Source organism: Simochromis diagramma, unplaced genomic scaffold (assembly GCF_900408965.1).
Source record: "Simochromis diagramma unplaced genomic scaffold, fSimDia1.1 OVJJ01000630.1, whole genome shotgun sequence".
Taxonomy (NCBI): Eukaryota; Metazoa; Chordata; class Actinopteri; order Cichliformes; family Cichlidae; genus Simochromis; species Simochromis diagramma.
Window position 1 is genome coordinate 887,113 of NW_024386927.1, and position 22,546 is coordinate 909,658.

At 41.8% G+C, this 22,546-nt stretch overlaps 1 protein-coding gene across 2 annotated transcripts; it reads right to left on the bottom strand.

The window, feature by feature from the left end:
* Window positions 1–3,960: 3,960 nt before the first annotated feature.
* blvra (biliverdin reductase A) lies at window positions 3,961–22,183 on the bottom strand. 2 transcript variants are annotated; one of them, XM_040036983.1, is made up of 8 exons: window positions 22,176–22,183; window positions 19,326–19,337; window positions 10,005–10,124; window positions 8,686–8,805; window positions 7,370–7,467; window positions 5,990–6,097; window positions 4,809–4,977; window positions 3,961–4,389 (listed from the first exon to the last, which is right to left on the bottom strand). In XM_040036983.1, exons 3-8 carry the CDS (start codon window positions 10,121–10,123, stop codon window positions 4,134–4,136), a joined length of 870 nt encoding a protein of 289 aa, XP_039892917.1. In that variant the 5' UTR covers window position 10,124; window positions 19,326–19,337; window positions 22,176–22,183; the 3' UTR covers window positions 3,961–4,133. The 2 variants fall into 2 exon arrangements, with proteins under 2 accessions (XP_039892917.1, XP_039892916.1); XM_040036982.1 differs by lacking the exons at window positions 19,326–19,337; window positions 22,176–22,183 and adding an exon at window positions 17,321–17,454.
* Window positions 22,184–22,546: the final 363 nt, after the last annotated feature.

A 22,546-nucleotide genomic window follows, 5' to 3' on the forward strand; every position in this document is an offset into this window, starting at 1 on the left:
ATCAGGAACACTAAGCACCAGTGCTTAGTGAATACCTCAGGCAGAAGAAACCAAAGAAAGAAGACGAGCAAGTGGAAAAACCACCCTGGAAGAACAGGCACCCGCAGGATTTGTACTGAAGGCAGAAAAAGTGACTGACATCCAGAAATCCTACCAGTGGCTGGTGAAAGACAGCACAGAAGCACTACTCATGGCAGCACAAGAACAAGCCCTTAAGCACACGATCAATAGAGGCTGGGGTCTATCACACTGGACAAGACCCCAGACACAGGCTGTGCAAAGATGCCCCTGAGACAACCAACACCTAAGAGCAAGGTGCTAGCAGGCAAGCCATACATGGAATGCCATTACCAAGTTGCTGTCATAGTATGCAGGAATATCTGTGTCGAGATGACCTAGAGACTCCGAGGTGACTGACCGAATTAAAATCCTGTGGAACTTCCAAATACAGACAGACAAGCTGGTGATGGCTAACCAAAAGGATATAGTCGTGGTGGACAAGCAGAGGAAGACAGCTGCAGTGATAGACGTAGCTATACCGAATGATAGCAACAACAGGAAAAGGAACACAGGAAGATGTAGAGGGTGAAGGCAACAGTAGTCCCTGTAGTAATGGGAGCACTCGGGGCAATGACCCTCCAAACTGGGCGAGTGGCTCCAGAAGATTCCAGCAGCAGATTCCAGAAGATTCAGAAGACTCCAGCGCCCTGATGCACTGGTGCTGAGACAGCCATCTCACCCTCAATGTCACAAAGACAAAGAAGTTGATAGTGGACTTCCGGAGGTGCAGCACACATGCCCATCACCATCAATGGAGATGCTGTGGAGAGAGTGAGCAGCTTTCATTTCCTAGGTGTAAATCTGGCTGAGGATCTCACATGGTGAGTACACACAAACAAAACAGTGAAGAAGGCGCAGCAGCACCTCTTCTTTCTCAGGAGACTGAAAAGATTCGGCATGAGTCCCCGCATCCTCAGGACCTTCTACTGCTGTGTCATTGAGAGCATCTTCACTGGATGCATCAGCACCTGGTACGGCAACAGCACCGCTTACGACCGCAAAGCTCTCCAGAGAGTAGTGCGGTGGGTCGAAAGGATAATTGGGGGTGAGCTTCCCTCCCTCCAGTTGTGCTGTCCTCGCCCTTTGTTTTCACCGGCTGGACAGTAAGATAATGCTCCAGTAAGCAGACTTATTTTCCTTTTTTGTGCTGATTTATTGAAGAATGGCCTCTGATCATCGCCTTCTCTTTGACTATTGTAAAACTGAAAACATACAAAATATTGCATTAGCAAACTACTATTGCAAACTAGCTTGTTACACGCTTACTGCGAGCTGACAAGACAAAACTTTCATAGCTCACACGTACAAATTATTATACAATTTGTAAATAAAACAAAGAGACAATTATTATTTTATCATCACTCATACTTTTGGACAAATCTCGTCCAAAGCAACATTTTAAGGTCCATGTCAGCTTAAAACAGTAATACTTTGGCATTACGTTCAGCCATCTTGGATTTTCCGCTTTCTCTATTTTTCTTTTTCCAAAGTAATCAAAAGAATATTACAAAGCAGCCACCAGAGGGAGCTCTAGGGCAGTTTATAAAACTGTATAAGCCAGTGTAAGTTATAAAGTCAGAACAAGCGTAGTCCTTGGAGAACCAAAGATACCTTGAAGGACCCCCAAGACCCCAGGCCTCTGGTAGAGGACCCAGTGGGTGTTCATGTGAGAATGGGCTAATGATAGATGTAACTGAAGTAAAACTGCATAAACTGAATTAAACATGAAGAGAATTGTATTCATATGTGACTGAATGTTCATAATTATTGGAACTTCCTAACATAGAAAAGAAAAATAAAAGCCTTATCTCTGCATCCAGGAGGGCAGCGAGTCTCAGACGGCCTTTAATACTCCGTTTAGACACTTTGTCACTTGGATTAACAAATGTGTCTGCTGTGTTTCAGGCTCTGGAAAAGGTCTTAAGACCAATTTTTGCTGTAATTTTCACCTTTATTGTTGAATACACCAGTTTTCAGTTGGGTGTTTCTAAGATAAGATCACCTTTATTAGTCCCACATGTGGGAAATTGGTTTTGTCACAGCAGGAAGTGGACAGTGCGAAAGTTATATAGCAAAAATTAGAATACAATACGAATAATATACTGTGCTTCATACTGTATTCTGTTTTCTTCAGTGCACTCAGTTCTTTCTGGCTTTGCTCAGTGATGTAGTTTTGTACCCACTGTTTTTCCACACATAATTTGCGTGCAGGCAATGTCAGTAACTGCATCCCAAAGCACTCTGTCACAAGGATTCCTGCCTCACTCTTTGGTTACAGACGGTGGGATTACACTCTTCACCTTTATCTGTGTCAGTTATCTTGACTTGCTCACCTTTGTGGACAGTCTTTAACCCAGTGAAAAACAGACGGATAAACTGCACATTTAGTACTGCAGCCAAACAGTGAGTTTCTTCCTGATCCCTTTGTGCCAGTGGCTAGTCTTTCTGTCACTTTTGCTATGGGACATTTACCATTTCTTGGTTAATTCCCCTACTTGAGGCAGGCTCTGATTTTCTTCCAAATATCCTTTTTAGAGTCGACTTCATAAATGTAAAAGTCAGATCTGAACATGCTGTAAAGACTTTAGCATCCAAACATGCAGCATCTAATGATTTAAAAGCCAAGACTGCATTGGGAAGCTCCATCGTGTACGTCCACGTATGACTGTATCATTGTTCAAAGTCCATGGTAGAGCTTGTCACAGTTACACTGGGGTCTGTCGTTATCTTCTCAAGGCAAGAAACATCATAGGTCTGGTCTTTTTCTTCAAGAAACAAACTGTCAAGATTCGTGAGTAATGTGTTCGTACCAGGGTCCTTGTTCAAGTCATCAACCAGTGTTTCCCCCACTGTTTCTCTCATCCAATTGGAAACCATGAAAACACCAGTTGCTTGCTTTCTCTGTTGAGCTGTGACTCGTATCCAGATAGCACCTTCATTCTTTCAGCTTTCATTCGTCAAAGTCTGGAGGAAGTCTGTCATTGCGAGCCATCCTCTCCTACCAATATTGATCTATAATGAAGTCAGACTTTAAGGTGGTTTAATATTTACTTTATTAGTGTACATCACCATCCTGTTGACTTCCCAAAACAACTGGGATGTCCCCACTTAGAAAGTCCAACTGGAATAAGCTTGCAAGTCAATAATGTCATCCATAAATGCAGGTTAAAATTATGTCATGCAAAGAAAAAGCCAAACGATTAAAGCAACTGTTTTTGGGAAACATGGATGGCACATGGACATCCAGGTTGTTGTCAGCGCTCAGTTCAAAAGAAGAGTTCTTTGAATTCTCTATCACACAACAATGGGACGACATTCCTCTGCTACAAACGCAGCATTCCTCACTTCCCAGATATTTATGAAGGTTGTTGTTTTATTGTGAATAAACTGAGGCTACGTCCACACGTACCCGGGTATTTTTGAAAACGCAGATTTTTTTATACGTTTGCACCTTTCATCCACACGTCAACGGCGTTTTCAGTCACTGAAAACGGAGATTTTTAAAAACTCCGGCCAGGGTGGATATTTTTGAAAACTCAGTTTTTGCATTTACGTGTGGACGAGAAAAACGCAGAAAACGGAGAAAACGCAGCGTCAAAGGTGTGCGCCACGTTATTGTTTCGGTGAAATGAATTTCTACAATACTGTTACTGTTACTTGTCCTCTCTGCAGTGTTTAAATGCTTACATATACACAGTTACTGTCCCTCCACACATACCACTCTGTTCTGCTTCTATGCCCCATCCTTGTTTACTATTTCCCACCGAGGCTTCTAGACTTCTGATTGGCCAACATTTCTACAGGTTAGGAATATATCGCCACCTGTTGCTTTGGCATGTTCCTGGCAGCGTTTTCCTTCATTTCTGCCTTTACGTGTGGACGGGATTATTTTTTAAAACGAAAACGGAAAATCTCCGTTTTCAAAAATACCCGTGTACGTGTGGACGTAGCCAATAAATATATGTGACTTTCAAATCACTGCATTTTATTTACATTCCACACAGCATCCCAAATGTTTTTTGAAACAGGGGTATAAATGTAACTATCATCCAATGAGATCAAGGAGTTTCCCTTTAACCTTGGCAAAGCTCTTGTATTTTGCCTGCCAGTTCCAGGCAGTGTAGGACCCTGACTCTCTCTCTCTGGAGCTCTTCAGGACTCACTTGGCCTGCCAGCTTAGCAGAGAAATGGATCAGGTCTTGCATAAAAAGGCCCACGGTCCCTCTTGGTGCCGGAGGAATCTGAGTCAGAGGCCCTGAATCAAACTGAAAGTTGATGTTCTTTGCTCGGGGGAGGCCTGGTTGCCGTTCCTCAATCCATGTCAGAGATCTGGGTGGACATAAGATGAAATGATTACACGTCATTTACGCCTCTCATCTGTCCTTTCGTCATGACAACCAAACGACTGGGACATATTCTCACTCAGTGGCTACTCCAATGGCTTTCTGACTTTAAAAATACTTTTATTTATTCCAGTTAGGTGAAATGAAGTTATGGCGCATGTACTGCACAACTGACAACAGAAAAGAGTGATGTTTCAAACAGACTTTTGGCTATGATTTTTGAAATATTATCCACATGTACATTCCTGTTGTTTGGGGTTTAGTTAGTCTGTTTGGTCCAACCCTGCTCTGATGTTGGCCCTAGCCCCCAGTCTTGTGTGCTGACATGTGGGATAAGGTGTCCTATTTTCACTTAGGGTATAGTCCTCCTCTTGTTCTTCATTCAGATGGATCTATCCTCCGTACCTGTTGTCAGATGTTAGCAGCTTTGCAGTCATCTTGCTGTAGCTGTTAGCAGGGTCCTCCTCCAGTGTTGCTGCAGATACTGAGAGCTCACCAAACAACTCAACCAACCAAGTAAGGCGGGCGATGCCGCTGAATGATGGGAAACCAAATCCAGGCTTTAAAGCTCCACCTTGAAGAAATTACAGCACGTACATTACTAAGAGTTTCCTGAAGTTTGAATTAGAGTTGATGAGAACTGTTGTGTGTTTAAAGCATCGTACAGACGACTGAATTATTAGACCTCACATCAAATTTGTGTCAAAAATTCCCCTAATACTGTTTCTAAGATTGCAAAGGATAGCATTTCTAAAGATACAAGTTTTCTTTAGAAAGCATAAGTTTCTATATTTCTGTTTGTATAGAATAACAATTGTTTCTGAAAAATACCAGGCTCAACGTTACTACCTCTGAACTTAGTCTTACTGAGTAACAGCACACACCACTCCTATGCTTTAACTCTGTAATGCTCAAAGTTTGTAAAATCTAGTTGTGGTTATCTTCCAGTTTACACATAAAAACGTCAGCAAGGGTTTGAGCTGTCACTTAACAAATCGTCATAATAAAACAAAAGAACCGAGTTTAACCTGGAGAAAAATATCCTACAAAGCAGGATATGAATATACAAAGTTATTCTAGTGTTTCCAAATGTCAAGAACTGCAGTAAGAAGTAAATGGACTGGTTCTTATATAGCACCACAAGTCTGGCACAGACAGGAACTGACAGAGTTCAAACAACACTGCACAGGACTCGCCAAAGAAGAATGTGCTGGGATTGCTCAGGAGACGTGTGCTGTCGCAAACAAACATCTGCAGGCTGCTATACACAAACAGGATACACAATTCACTATTTAAATCACACGCGGTAACTACACCAACAATTTTCTTTAAACACTACAGGTGCTGCACAGAATATTATACATAGATACACATACAAGCATATTTAGAGTTTTCATATTCATCTGGTTTTCACTGGTCATTGTGCTTCTGCCTCGCGTGCAGGGACTGTAAACGAGGGCCTAGTTCATCCTTTGCAGATCCTCAGAATATTCCCTTCCCTGGGTAACGTTCTGCTGGTGGAAACGTGATCTGATTTTAAACCCAAGGGTTATTTAAAAAGACACTCTTTAGCTTCTGTCTCTTACCAGTAAAATGAAGAGTACCTTCTTGCAAGGTTTTCCCCTCTACCTCTTTCTTCAGCTGTTTGTATTCCTCTGTCAGCAGCTCAATGTGTTCTTCATGCAGAATCACTCCTGACAAACAGACACAGTTGCTGAGAATCAGAGGATTCAAACTTTTACAAACAAAAAAAGAAGGCATGCCACACAAAATGCAAACAGGCGATGCAATCATGTGTGCCCATATTTTATTCTCAGCAGAATATAGAAAACATCAAATGTTTAAACAGAGGAAATTTACCATTTATGAAAAATGTTGTGAAAATATTAGCTCAACTTGGATTTGAAGACAACGTGTCTCAAAAAGATGCCAGCCACTGCGTAGCATCTCATTTCCTCGTGTGCCAAATGTTGTTGTCTTACTCAGGTATGCAAAGACCCTCCCTGAGTACAACCTGGAAGAAACATGTTGCCCTAAAGCCTCTGAAGCCTGTTCCTGTCTGATGCACCTCCATGATGATCCCTCTCGTCTTTATATTTTGGGGAAGGAATTTCAAATTTTGATTCAGCTTCAGAGGTTTGGCCCACAGCAGATTTCTGATGGCTTCTTCTTTGCAGCTTTAACCTGCTAACTGTGTTAAAAGACAATTATTTCTGGATGCGTTCCTAAATCCATGCTGTCATTTCCATGACAGAATCATGTCTGTTTTTAATGCAGCTCCCCCTGAGGGGCATTCAGCCTTTCTGTGCCCATGCACACAGACATTCCTCCAGATTCTTGGAATCTAATCTATCATTAATATCATTTGCTGTAGTTGGAGACATCTAGTCTGTGTGGTCCATAACAGAAGAACATTATTCTAACATTGTTCCACAACTTTTGTAGACTCAGTTTTTTGCAGATTAGTGACTCTCTGCCCATAATATTACCTTGGCTCTCTAACATGCTCTTTCTACAGCCAATCATATTACTGACCTGTTGCTAATGAACCTAATTTGTCGCAAAATGTTCCTTCAGCTGTTTCTTTTAGTATAACAAATATTTTTTAGCCTTTGTTTCCCCATCTTGACACAAGTGAAGCGTTGCTGCAATCAAATCCAAAATGAGCTACTATTTTTCTTAAATAAAACAAAAAGTCATTTCCCACAGTATCATCAAACTGTGTTTCTGCAAAACAACCGATCCAAATGCTATTATGAATTACTGATCACTTGCAGAACCATCAGGGGTAAATGTTCATGCTGTTCTTACATCAGTAGTGATGACAACACTGTACTTAATAAAAGGAACTTCCATTACTCTGAGATGTTACAGCTGAATTGCTTCACTTTTTAATTATCTGTTTGACAGCATTTCTCCGAACTCAAAGGGAACGTGCATGGTAACACACAATCATAAATGATCACCTTTTTCTTCAGCTAAGTCCCAAAGCTCCACCGCAGCCTTGTAGCTCATGGTCATAGGATACTCAACACAGACATGCTTCTGTGCCTGCAGAAACATCCTAATGAGACACGAGTTCTTGGTCAAAATGAAGGCAACAAGAATAAGTAGGTCACGTAAACATTCAGAATTTTGTTACAAATGTTTTCTACGATGGGAGAAAAAGACTTCTGTCAGATAATAGAGCACTATTGGGGACAAAATTAGATATGTAATTACATTTTACTTGAGCGCTTAGGCATATCTGAACGTTTGTTTAGACCCCCCCCGCACAAACGCATCCTCCAACCACACACGCCCATATTTTGCTCCACTGCGGTTTATTTCACACCTCAAACATTTAGTAAACAATTAAGCAAATACAAGTAATCTGCAATAAATTACAGGTAGTAATAAAATACACTACTAACTCTTTTACACTGCGTTAACACCCACACAGGTTTTTTTAAAAACGCAGCTGTTTCTATGTGTTTGGACCTTTCGTCCACGTAAACGTGTTTCACATCACAGAAAACAGAGATTTTTTAAAACTTATTTTTTGCGTTTACGTGTGGACGAGGAATACAGAGTTCGTCACGCAACATCAAAGGTATGTGCCTTTTTCACGTCACGCTGTGGCCACGTTATTGTTTACATGAGATGAATTGCAGAATGGCAGATAGAGACAAAATACTGTTAATCTGACTGTCTGCAGGTTTACACGCAGTTACTGTCCCTCCATTTACAAAGGCAGAGGCGTCACGGTGTGATTATTTTACTGTAGTTGTTTTTTCCTGTGTAATAATGTTCAACATTGCATCAATACATTTTTCAATTCCTCTGCAAAATAGGTTCAAAAACATAAACAGCTGTGGGATCCTGTTTGTCCGTGATTTGAACCGGGGGAACAAACTGTGGCAGGATCAGCCTGATGTTATTTGTATCCCGCTGTAACTTTACTGTATAAAGAGCAAACATCTCCAACATGTCAGCAGTAGTTAGTCATTACAACAAGTGTTTGTGAACTAAAAATCAAGAATGTGGGATCCTGTTTGTCTGTGATTTGGAGAGCCCAGCGCTGCTCCCGATGCAGCGAAAAACAATGTGTTACTAAGTCTAGATGCAGTCTGGCTACTGATTCAGTGAAAAAAAATTGCAGGGTTTCCACTCCAGGAAAAATGACTCAGCATATTTCCTTAAATCTGATGTTTAACCTCTTTCACGTTTGTAATCTAAGTATTCCCAACTCCCTGTACATTTTTTCTACAACATTTTGTAGTTGCCTGTCACAGACATTTACCTGACATTGTCCTCGTGTGACATGTTCTCAGTACAGATGAATGCCACATGAACGTCGTCTCTACCCAAAGCCTCCTCCAGTGAGATCCGACTCACTCCCTGCTGAGGCTCCAGGCTTCTCCTTTGGTAAACCAAAGCAAAAGAAGCAAAAGGAAGAATACAGTAGTCACAGTTAAGACAACATCCGATGAGACTGAAGATTCACAAACAACAAAAATGAAAATATACACCGATTGTCAATATAACAGCTTTACATTACAACGCTATGAACTTTAATTCACTAACAGTCTTACAAACTGTTCGTAAACACAGTCTGCAACCCTGGGTGCTTGACTTTACACACCTGAATTCATGGAGTTGGACGGGACAGTGAACACTGTAGTGTACTGTGACTTTTTATGGGTACATGGCAAGTCATGGCCTCCAGTTTGGAAGGAGCATGAATTAGTGTGTGAGGTTGAGAGATACCAGCTGGAAACAGCGGACTTCACCTCGTCACAGCTTGGGGGTTCTGAAACCAGACCCTGGAATGAGGCTGGAACCTGTTCCAATCCTGGGAAACAGTTCGGCAACTGAAGAGGTGGAAGAAGTGTTCTACTGTATCTGTGACTGCTCCGATGGAGAATCTCTGGTTTGATGGCCTCAGGGTGGCCTCTGCTTTCTGCAGATGATTTGTTTCTTTTGGCTTGATGAGATGATAACATTCAGCTAGAGTGGTTAACAGCCCAGCTGGAAGCAACTCAAATGAAAACCAGCACCTCCAAGTCTGAGGCGATGGTCCTCTGTAAAAAAAAAAGTGGCAGAGTGCCCGCTGATTGGAGGGGAGTAGCTACTCCAAGGGAAGGAATTTCTCAGGGTCTCACAAGTGAGAAGACTGACATCGATTGGTGCAGAGCTGAGTCTGAAAACAAATCTGCTGGTTTACCAATCGACCTACGTTCCTATCCACGTGCTTTGGTTAAGGGCTCACTGTAGTTTGACTATTCCTCTGCATGATGACTAGGATGCCTCCTGTTTTGAAGATGTCTTCATGGAAGAACCCAGGACAGATTAATTAGAGAGATTAGATATCTCAGCTGCCCTTGGGAACTACTCAGTGCACCCCTGGAAGAGCTGGAGGACCTGGGTAGGAATAAGGACAACTTGTCTCTGCTTACACTGCTGCCCTTGCAATGTTGTGACATCCATCAGTTAGCTTTATTTTCATTCACCTCTGGACTCATCATGAGCTAACGATTTATGACAATAACTTTGCTTGACAAAGACCACATACACTATATCTCATATCATTATTGAGCTGCATCAGCATGTGTGTGTTACCTGGATATAAATCCTTTGACAGCGAGTTTCTCTGCAGGACTGCCACGTAGTGGCACCAGCATGTCTCTGATCCTAACACAACCAGCTGTGCCAATGCCAATCACCACTGCTCCAAGCATGCTGCGTGAGAAAAGGTTAGGTTGTGTGCAGGATGTAACAAATATAATGTAAACAATATATGAACAACTATAATGAACAGTTTCATATTTCATTCTCATCCAAAACACACAATCTCCAAATCTCCTCCTTTTTAAACAGACTTGCTTTGTATCAGTGCTTGTTTCTTAGCCAGCCCCTAATTTTTAAACGTTGGACTCTGTGGAGGTCTGATGGGATCTTCCAGGAATGGTGATGCCATTTTCTGGAAAACTGATTGGTGAGTGGGTGATGATGTCATACTTCTTGATCTCTAATCTGGAACTTAACCTGTTTGAGAGTAGGTTAGGCTCCAAGCATAAAGACTGCAGTACACCTGTCAGAGCTCTAGACCAACTTGTTGCCACAGTTGCACTGTTGTATGGCGTTATTTTTGTGCCACTATTCTGAGCGCACGTAAAAAAAAATTGCAGGTGCAAGTGTTGCATTTTGAGGAGAAATTTATTTTGAGTGAAGAAAAGCTAAATTTGAGTGAACAAAGTTCATTCCTGAGTGCAAAAACTGTATTTCAGTGTTTGCTATTATCCACACACACACACACACACACAACAGCAGCCCCTCTCGCTCAGTTTTTGCACTTGCGCTCGCTCGCAATGTGTTGCTCGCGCTCTCAACATTTTGTGCGCGCTCAACTCTTTCTGTACACCGTTATATTTGTGCCACAAAACCAGCCAATCACAGACTTGGATGCAAAAAAAATCTGATTGGCTGTTTTTGTCTCCAATCAGCTCAAAAATGACGAAATGAAATATCCCAGAATCCATTTTGTCCAAAACTCAAATGAGGCAGTGGCGGAGGAACGCACAGTGGCAGAGTTTGAAATATTACTCTGTAATATTGTGGGTCACAAAATAAACTTTAAAGATATTTTCATGTGAGAATGGTGCTGCGTAAACTTCAAATACCTGCTCGATTCATCAAGACATCACATATTTCCATAAGTGTTTATTTCCAAACTTAACAATGTGGTGTTTGCTGTACAGTGCCCAGACCTCTACATCGGAGAGACCAAACAGCCACTTCACAAGCGCATGGCACAACACAGAAGAGCCACCTCCACAGGACAAGACTCAGTAGTCCATCTGCATCTAAAGGTCAAAGGTCACTCTTTCGAGGATGCCAATGTTCACATTTTGGACAGAGAGGACAGATGGTTTGAAAGAGGAGTGAAAGAAGCCATCTATGTCCACTGTGAGCGACCATCTTTGAACAGAGGCGGGGGTTTACGACACCAACTCTCTCCATCTATAATCCAGTTTTGAGTTCCCTCCCCAGACGCCTTAACGCCCACTCACATCCTGGGCCATCTGACCTCAGGAATTCGCATGATAAGGTGGGGCCAGGTTTCACAATGAACTCACCCGAAACTCTGGCTGATTGTGACCCACACCCAGTTTCACACCTTGGCTCAGGCGATTAGAGGATCATCAGGGGGTCCTTTTGTCCCTCTGTGGGGGGAAACTCCCACTAGGTTTAAATCTGGGACTCTCCACCATTTGACCTTAGAACTGAAGAAGCTTCTTGGATGAGAGGTGGAACGTCTTCAAGCAACTAGGGCTGGGCCATATTATACCATTCACAGTAATACTGGTACAATGCTAGGCAATGATAAGAAAATGAAATATCGTGATAGAATATGGGTAAAACGCACATGCGCAGTGCTGAAAAAGCACAGCGGTAACAGAGAATGAGAATGGGGAAAGCAGATTGTTGAGTGAAACAGATGAACCAGAATTAGTTTGTAAAAATGGTGCAACTTAACTGGTTTGGTGTTTGTCCGTCAGATACACAACAAAGCACATTTTTTTGTAGAACATGCAAGCGGCCGTCGTTATTGCCGTATTCGTCGGACTAAGGTGCTCGTAAATCTGGGAGTAATCTGGGTCCTAAACTCCGTTTTTTAAGGTCCCGAAGTCAAACGAACATCACTGAGAGTTGAAAACGGTCTAAATTCTTCCATCTTTAATAAAATGATCAGCGTTGTTGCTCTACCAGATATAACTATGATGTTTAACATCCAGGCATCCATGAAAACAGAATTTATTACATTTAATGGAGTTAGACGTTAGCTCGCTAGATTCGCTAGTTACCTAAGCATGATATAGCATCTTCTGACTGAGAGATTTCTGGGGGAAAAAATCTCGCAGCTGTTCTATTCCCATGTTGTTGCAGTATATTAATGACTAACCTCGTATTGTGGATGAATGATCTCAGTTGTTCTGCTGACTGAAGTTTGCCCCGCGTATAGCATCCTGCTATGCGATTGCATTTGTCCCTGACCACCAGAATCCCTCACGTTAACTTTTATCGAGTGGAAAAAAAGTTGGCGTTCATCCTCCAGCTTCACTGTGCTAATGTTATGCTAACATAGCTGTGTCGCTAGCAATCACGTAGCACAACATTATATACCAGGTAGTCCAACTTCAGTAACCCTGAAAACACCACTGCTGTTTAGTTTCCTGTCTTCATTTATGTTGGAAGTGGTAGCAGAGCTGTACGTTTGAATTAGTTTCAAAAATCTCTCAGTCAGAACATGGTATGTCATGTTTAGGTGTAAACTAGCGAGCTAACTTCCTGTTAACTTCTAACTCCGTTAAATTTAATAAATTCTGTTTTCATGGATGCCTGGATGTTAAACTTAATTGTTACACCTGGTAAAGCAGCAACGCTGATGATGAAAGAATTTAGACCGTTTTTAACTCTCAGTGTTCGTTTGACTTTGGGACCTGAAGCAGACGGAGTTTTGGACCCAGATTACTCCGTGAAGCTCCTCACTACGGCAGCCGTAATGCTCTGACAATCCATCAAGCAGTGCAGCTTACCAAAGTTGTACTAAAACATTAGGGGTGGGTTTTTATAATCGATTTATCGATTAAAATCGATTCTGGCTTGGATAACGTAAAATCGATTCATTAAAATCCTGAATCGATTTTTTAATATAAATTTATTTTGCCCGAAATGCCAGAATCTCAGGTGAAAGATCACAAAATTTCAACAACCACCAAACAGCTAAGACAGTAAATGAGAGCAGGAACACGGCTTCTGCACAAAGACATAAACACACAGCGCGACCCGCGGATCAGAATCAGTGAGATGTCGCCTTTCTCAGCTGACGGTCGGGGCTGAAAGCCGACAGCTCGCTGATTCTGATCCACGGGTCCACGCTGTGTGTTTACGCCCTTTTTGCGCTGATCATATGGCTGTTAGTTTTATCTCTCTCCAAACAATATTGACCGAACCAGCAGCAAAAGAAGGTCCAAACTACGCTTCACATAAACATCGTCATGAATTCCCTCTGACTTTTGCTGACTTTTCAGGATAAAAATCACACTTCATGCACAGCTCTCTCTCTCTCTCTCTCTCTCTCTCTCTCTCTCTCTCTCTCTCTCTCTCTCTCTCTCTCTCTCTCTCTCTCTCTTTTCTGCATTATTCGCTTGCTTGTTACGCACAAGTCTACCGTTGTTTACAGCGCTGTCGGCCGACGTTTTTTTTTCCCTTTTACTTACTTCCGAAAAGTAAACCTAATTTCTGCCGTTCAATATTGAACAAATTTAAACTTTTTAAAATTAAGCAAAATGCAAAACGCTTAGCCGTGTCTCTAATAAAACCGCTGTAACTTCAGAGGTGATGTTCATGTGTTGATTAATGGTTTTCTTTCGTTTTTGATGTAGTGCAGATTATTTTTATAAAATCCCAGGCCAGGAAAACCTTCATGTTTTTCTGTGTTTTATCTTCAGCTACTTTGACACAAAGGCCTCTGCTGTGATGCTCACACCTTTGATAAAGTCTTGCGTGTGTCAGCTTCCTTTTAATAGATACAAAAATATGTAAATGTACTGATCTGAATTATAATATTTCTGACTGTCAAAGTTTCCCAGATTCAAATCAAATCGAATCGAATCGAATTAAATCGAATCGTGGATCGAATCGATTCGGGACCTTGTGAATCAGAATTAAATCGATTCTAGAAATCAATGACGATACCCAGCCCTATAAAACATTTTTTAACAGATTTCTGCAGCCAAAATCGTTTCGAGGTCAGTAAACACAACCAGAATTCATACATAAGGCACACGGGATTATAAGGGGCTCTGTCGACTTTCAGAAAAATCAAAGGATTGATTTTAAGTGCGCCGTATTTTCCAAACAACACGGTAATAACGACGGCCCGCTAGCATGCTCTACCAAAAATAGTGCTTTGTTGTGTATCTGACGGACAAAAGCTAAACCAGTTCCACACCAGTGACGCTGCAGCATTTTTACAAACCAGTTCCGGTTCATTCGTTTCACTCAACGATCCACTTTCACTCTTCTCATTCTCCGTGGCCGCCATACTTTTTCCGCCATGTGCGTATGTAAACAAAGGCACTGCGCATGCGTGTTTTACCCATATTTTATCGCCATATTTCAATTTGTTATCGTTGCCCAACATTATAGCGGTGAACGGTATGATATGGCCCAGCCCTACTAACCACCATGCCACCATGTTGCCCACATTGCAAAACCTTTATAATAAATACAAGATAATGGAAATTCAACTCAAAAAATATTTAATAAGATAGATAATAACATGTGTCTATAAAATGTTTCTCAGCTATATTATTATTTTCAGTCACATGATCACTAACTGAATATTTTTCCTTGTAGGCATCGACTTTTCAGGTGTTTTTAATTTTGTGTTTGATAATTCTTCCTAATTAAAGAATTAGAACAAGAAGTCTGATGTCTTGTATTCTTTATGAAAGAATAATTTGAAATACATTACTTTTGCTTTTGAGTTTCCACACATTACTTTTTTGTACAAAGTATCAGATCAGTATCATCGATACCAGCCTGGATTTTCAATTTTCAATTCAATTTTATTTACACAGCACCAAATCCCAACAACAGTCGCCTCAAGACGCTTTATATTATAAGGTAGACCTTAGTGTGTGAATGGGTGGATGACTGAATGTGTAAAGTGCTTTGGGGTCCTTAGGGACTAGTAAAACGCTATACAAATACAGGCCATTTACCCTACAATAATGCATATAGAGAAAACCCAACCATCATATGACCCCTATGAGCAAGCACTTTGGTGACAGTGGGAAGGAAAAACTCCCTTTTAACAGGAAGAAACAGGCTCAGGGAGGGGCGGGGCCATCTGCGGGGCGAGGGGAGGAAGACAGGATAAAGACATGCAGTGGAGGAGAGACAGAGATTAATAACAGGTACGATTCAATGCAGAGAGGTCTGTTAACACATAGTGAGTGAAGAATGTGACTGAAAAGGAAATACTGAATGCATCATGGGAAGCCCCCAGCAGTGAGCCTGCAGTGTGAGAGCGAAGTGCTCTAATAGGGTGATATGGTACTACAGGGTCATTAAGTTAAGATGGGGCCTGATTATTTAAGAGGAGCAGGATTTTAATAACCACCATTTTCATGAGAATCCTGCAAGCTCAGAGAGTGTGTCCAAGTGTTGAAACAGTTTGCATATGACGCAATATTGTCTAAGTGGCGAGACCTGTCATTTAGGAGAATACTGCAGCAGCTTCTTGCCCCTTAACAGCAGGTGTAAATGATGAACAACAAACGGTGAGCAAAGCAGGTAATATTGGCCCCTTTAGACAATCCCAAAAATACATGTACTCTCCACTGTGTTCCTGTTAATGACAAACTAAATGAATTTACCCCAAATTACTAAAATATTGATATTTTAAATATGAGAATCGACTGGAACATAGATATCTGGTGTCACAGACACTTCAGTGCAGCTGTCGCATGACACAACGATGGTGTCATGATGACGTCAGAATTGGTAAGCATAGTGGCCATGGGGATGTACTCTGGGAAGAGTGAACCACCTTTGCAGCAGAGAAAACTCAGTGTTAACCCTGAAGTTACCTGGATATGCCAAAACTCGTCTTCGTGGTACAGGCCTCTAAACGAATTTGAATGTGTTTGCTTCTGAAGTGAATCTCAAACGAGCTCAGTTCAGCATGCTTCTTTAAGAAGGCGCATAAATGACCAAGCAATGGTTAGACTACATGCCTGTGATGTAACCCTGTTAGGTAACTGGTGACAATAACTTGAGGCATCAGCATTTAAAAAACGAGCACGGTTACTATCAATTTAACCTGTGCTCAACTTCACCAGAAAATTCAAAAAAGTTGTGCCACAAACAGATTGTCAGCATTTAGCAGTTGTGACGTGTTGGTCTATAATCTGTAAAACTTCTCTCTCTTGAATGACGTCAAGCCAGAAAGATCATTTCTGTTATGAGGTAATAGCTCCAGTTCCCTTTTTATCCTTTATTTGTGAATGTAAAACGCTCATTAACATTAAAAATGTCTTTTACAGGAGAGATCAGCAGAGGGCAGTAACGTGATATATATGGGTTATAAAACACAGAGCATTACAATTACGCGGAGCGATGAAGATACTTTCAAAGCAGGTCATTTCTTTATTTTTATCAAATAACCCCTTTCAATGTAGATTATTTATTAATACTAGTTTTGATGTATAAATTATTGATGTAGGGCAAACAGTTTGGGTGGGACAGGACCAGAAAGACAAATTTTTTAAATTATTCTCCACACTCTGTTTTTTGGCAGTTGACAGTGGGGCGAACATTCCGTGAAAATCTAAATCTTCCTAAAACTTAAACTGCTCTTGTGAAACAACCGTAAAAGATATCGCAACGAGGATTTGGACAATAAAAGTCCAAAATCTTGTGACCCGTTTAAAGTACGACAAAGTATGGCCGAGCGGTAGGCCTTCAAAGTGGCCTGTGTTGGCGCCTTTTTTCGGGCCCATCCCCATCGAAATGGATGGAAAAATGGGTCTTTTTTTGGGAATTTGGGGAAAACTGTGCGACGAATCCCTGCCAAGAGTCGTGGGGTCGTCTCAAAGCTGCGGGCCGTGAAACGGTTCATAATTTCAGGCGGAAGAAAAATAATAATAAGAATAATAAATCTGTCGAATAGTAATAAGTGTGCCATTACATAGGCACACTTAATAAGGAAAGATATTACACACACCGCACTGAAACACCGGAGATCACTTTTTGTCCGACCATCACCGGCAGAGCGCGAAATATTCTGTCAGCGCCGCCGTAACGAGCCGCCGATCATTCAGCGTCGTTGCTACAAAACAAACTACATCAGGTTTGTCTCTTACCTGAATTTCTTTATGTCCTCTGTGATTCCCACAAAAACTGCAGCTATTACCGAAGTGCTGCTTACGTACAAGTTACATATACCGACCTGACATAACAACACTTCTCAGCGAGTAAGCGAGCAGCACCGACTGTGACGTAGCTGCTGAAAGCCCCGCCCTGCTTTAGGTGCGCTTGTTTTGTTCAAGCGGAGTTATATTTGGTACACGTGCAATAGGACGCTACACAGAGCTACACATTATATGTTGAATGGCTGCATTTTTTTAGACTATTGTTGGTCAGCACAAAATTGTACTTTGTGAAAAATCTACGGAAGAGTATTACGGTCTCATTAAGAAAACAAAATATTATCGACCACATTTTGAGATTGAAGTCATAATTCTGTTTTGAGAAATGTGGAGAGGCACGGCTGCTGTTCCCTGTGAGTCGGTTTTAGTAACAGGGAAAGAAATGATTTGTCTTAGAACATAAACACAGTCATGAGTGTAACGATGTTGAAAAGCTTTTGGTCACATGTGAAAACACAAACTTGGAAGAGTGCATTTGTACAAAATACAATGACAGTGGACAGATGCAAGCTTATCAATAGTTTACCCTCGTACAATAAAGAAGATGTGTGTCGTGTCACACGCCGGCCCATCGACTTGTTTCACTAACTTATCTGCACGAGGCATTTTGCAAACATGGCATTTTATCATGAAAGAACAAAGGTAAGCTCCACATTTCGACTTTCTTCTCAAAATAAATTTTTTACTTTAATCTGGAAATTTCAACTTTATTGTCCAAATGATAAAACAATCAGTGTGAAATACAACTACAAACGTTGGAACACCACATTTGTTTTTCAAAGAAGAAAGAATTTTTACTATCTTGTATTGGCTGAAATATTTATGTCTTTTTAAAAAAAACTGTCATTGCCACATGGTTGACATTGTTTTTATCTTTATCATTTAGTCTGCTGTCAGTAACTAAAACTGGACTTGTTTGTAATACAAAAATAAGAAATGACCTTGTTTTATCGTGAGACTAGGTGTAGAGGTGTAGGTGACTTTCTTGTCCGAGTTATTCTTGTGACTTTGTTAATGTTTAATTGATATTTAACAGTTAACCATTTAACACAAAACTGAGTTTTCCTGCATAACTATTCAAGCCAACAAACAAATGACTTCATCCCAGACCTCTCCTATCTTAAATATAGCCAGCCAGTTATCAGAAAAGCCACCCTGATCTCTCAGTTACTGCCCTCAGGTTGAGCTGATAGCACACTGGCCTGAAGAGAAAGATAACCCACAGGAGCACTGTTTTTCCATTCATACTCTGTGTGCTTGTGTGCATTTAAAATGAATATGTGTATGCATTTTTAAACTCTGTTTTCAAATGTGCATTAGTTATTGATAAGAAAAGGTCACCAATCCTTCACAGGGCTAAAAACAGAGACAACCATTCACACCTACACTTTACAATTTATAATCACCAGTTAACCTAACCCCATATATGTCTTTGAACCGTGGGAGGAAGCACCCAGAGAGAACATGTACATTCCCCACAGAGAAGCCCCAGACTGGATTCTAACCCAGTGCAGAACTATCCTGCCCCATTTTCAGGGACCTGCCAGTTTTGTGAACGCTCAGTGGCTTTTCTTGATGATGTTAACTTTCACCACAGGTTCTTCCAAGATTTCAGCAGGGTGGCTACCCCATTAACTGAACCAAAACCCCTACCAGTTGGCCATTGAAGACCTGAAAGAATAGTCCAGGCTAGGTGCTGTACTACCACAACACTGCAATAATAAAATGCACTGAAACTGCATTTTGGTGTTCATGAAGTCCACCTTAGCAGGCATGAACAAATGCTCAGACTTATCTCTGGACAGCAGTCATTCAGCAACTGACACAGCTAAAAGCTATGATAAAACCTGATTCAGAACCTTATGTTAACCCTCCTCGTCCTCCTCCTCAGAGCTCAGCACAGGCATGACGATGACTCCAGAGAAGTTACCGTCCACACCTGAAGTTTTTACTGGTGAGTTAGAGAAAAGTGGGGGATTTCTCACTCAGTTTTTGGTTTTCTGGCAACAAAGCAAAACAGAATCCTCTGACTATGCAAAGATTCCCTGCTGGGAGGGTCACTGGGATCCTACTGTCACGTTTTAGAAGTTTAAGTATGATTGCCATGAGTGGTCCTCACGCAGGTACTGGGGGGGGGCAGCTAGGGTGACCTCAGAGTTAGTCCCAGCAGCCCTGTTTCATTCAGTGCACGAACGGCCTGCGAGCTGAAGTGCTTGTGCTTCTGTGTTTGCAGAATGAAAGAATTAAAGGAGACTATTATAAACTCATGCACACCTGGAATTGTCTTTTTGTCCAAGTGTGCAACATAACCAACGCAGCCGGGCCGAGCCCATCTCTCTGCTTCTGTCTGGAGAAGATGCCCGGTTCCCAGTCTCTGGGAACGGTTCCCTGACATTAAATCACAAAGCGTAACCTGTCTCTCTCTCTGTCTGGCAAACAGTCCGAGTAAATCAGTCTGATCCTATTTGAGGCCCTGAGCTCCCCTCTGGTTCTTGATCACACTTGGTTTAATGTTCATAACCCAAACAATGATTGGAATAAGAATTGCATTTCCAGTTGGAGTCTCACTTGTCAATACAACTGTTTGAAATCTGCCATTTCCACTACACTTACACTGTAACATTCACCATCCAGACCTGTAGAACCACCCGCACGGTCTCACTAAACCAGAAGCTCTTGAGAAATGTAGAAATGTTTTGTTTTTGTTTTTTTTTGGGGGGGGGGGGGGGGGGGGGGGGTTAAACATAGCGGCTAAGCCACTGAGGTGTTGGATGGTGGGGTTGCCACTGTTACGAATGATGCTTGAGAAAGCCCAATAACTCCAGCCATACTTAACTTGTCGGTTTAACACATTTATTGCTCATCAGTAGCTGCATTTGTTGTTCAGCAGTTCCTCTTAGTATTCAACATCATTTAACATACATCACAACAGTGCAGCAGACAAACAAAAAGCGTCCCCTAGCAGCAGACATGAGGTAACAAACACAAATGGCTCCTACAACAACCATCAAGTGAAGCTCTGCTCTCTCCTATAATCTAAGACCACGCTGTAATGTGTTTATTCTGCTCCACAACCCTTTCTTCGATATTGGGCTTCTTGTTAGTGTGTGCATGTGTTCTGTTTGATTTACAGTAAACATCAACATTTAAATGTCCCCCAGCATTGATGGAAATCTCAGTCTAAGCTAGCCTGTCATCTTTTCATACCCTCCCTGGTGAACTTGATGTGATCAGTGAAATGTTCGGAGATTTGATTTTCACCCAGGTGTCATCCACATACCTGAACCAATGTCTTGGTGGTGTTACAGGGTAGGATAACAGTAGGGTGACCAACAGTCCTCTTTTCCCCCAACATGTCCACTTTTCACATTCTGTCCGGGGCATCCGGGAGGATTTTCGAGATGGATGAAAATGTCCGGGTTTTCCTACAGGCCTACAGAGGGCCCATATGTGCAACGTCATCCCTGAACTGCTGTGTTGTAAGTGGTTGTTCGCGCTCACAGACAGGACAGAGCGCAAGCGGTGCGCTGAAAAGATGCCAACGCGCAAGTGCATCTTTTCAGACAAACTGCAAAAGAAATTTGTGGTCGGAATAAATGGGAGGCGTAGTGCACTGTGTGCAGAGCTGGCACATACGTTTGTGTGTCTAACAAAGGTGCCGGAGATCTTGTTGCTTACATGGACACAGAAAAACAAAAAGGCTGTGCGAGGCGAAAATTCATCTAGTAAGTTGACTGAGTTCTTTGTTACACCCGGGAAAAACAAAGATGCTGTTGTATCTGGAGTAGAAGGCGCACTGGCATTTCATGCTATGAAGCATCACGATAGCTACAGATCCATGGATTGCACTAGTGTGTTGCTAAAGAAACACAGCTAAAAAGTTCAGTAGTGCACCAAGACTGAAGCTATTGTCAGTGATAGTGCTACATTCAGTGGAAGTCACTCTTGAAGCTCTTTATGAAATCCAGTACTGTGGCACTTCTCAGACTTAAGTAACCATGGAACAGGGAAAATATTCCCAATCATACTTTGACTGGAAGAATGGTGGCGTGCAAACAAAATTAATTAGGTTAGAAACGCCAAATGAAACACCAGAAACCATTGCACTGGTAATTTTTCTTATAACTCTCATATATACTCAATTGTATATAGCATTTGTATTCTATTTTATTCTATTCTATTGTGTACAGTTGTGTACATTCAGTAAAAGGACTAGATGTTGTCCCTGATAATTGTCAAAGGAGCTTGCAAAGAAATTGGATGACTGGATGACTGAGAACCTTCACAGACATACGTCCCTGATAATTGCATTGCTTTAAATGGCAAGAATCTTGAGGGATGGCTGTTATGAGAAAAGGCAGCCCAGAAACTTTACAGGCAGCACACATCGTTGTGTGCCTCAACTTTCGGTCTTTTACCCAGGCTAATCTGCAATTTATTTTATTTATTTTTTTGGGGGGGGGGGATTAGACATCTGATATAGATTATCATATTAAGATTTGGGACACATCATCAGTAGTGGACCTTGGATTCATCAGGTGTTTCGGCCATTATCACTAGACACCCTCATCCAAGGAGGCCCTGCCAGGGTTGATCAGGCCCTGGAGTGTGTCTGGTTTATGTTAAATTGTTATTTCTCTCCTTCTTTCTTTTGTTAAGTTTCCTACAGTTTATTTTCTATCTATTCACTGCAACTGAGAAATAATACTTACCTCTTTAGCATTTATGGAGCCTCACTTCTTCAAAGGGATAGAAAAGGTGATCGAGAGAAGTAAGACAAAGGGGACACGATCGGAGAGAGCAGAGAGGAGAGCCGGAAGGGGGGCGCCCGATCTGGCTTCCCACACCTCCCCGCCGGATCGGGCTGTACGCTCTATCTCCCCACTGCCTCCCAGAAAAGGGAAGAAGAGCAGAGGGGAGAAGAGCATAATATTTTCTTTTCTCTTGCGGTTAGCTGACTGCCTTAGCTGCCCAAGTGAGGTCAGCCCTTTTTAGCCATAGCCAGTGACTGGCTAGTGTCAGTTAGTTCTCTTATAGCCTGCCGTTGCACCTGTCCTCTAATCCCAATCTCTCTAAGCAGTTTTGCTGTTGTACTGGCAACAAAGCTCCTGCACCCCACTTCCATCGGGCACACCTTGATCTTCCAGCCTCTGCTTCAGC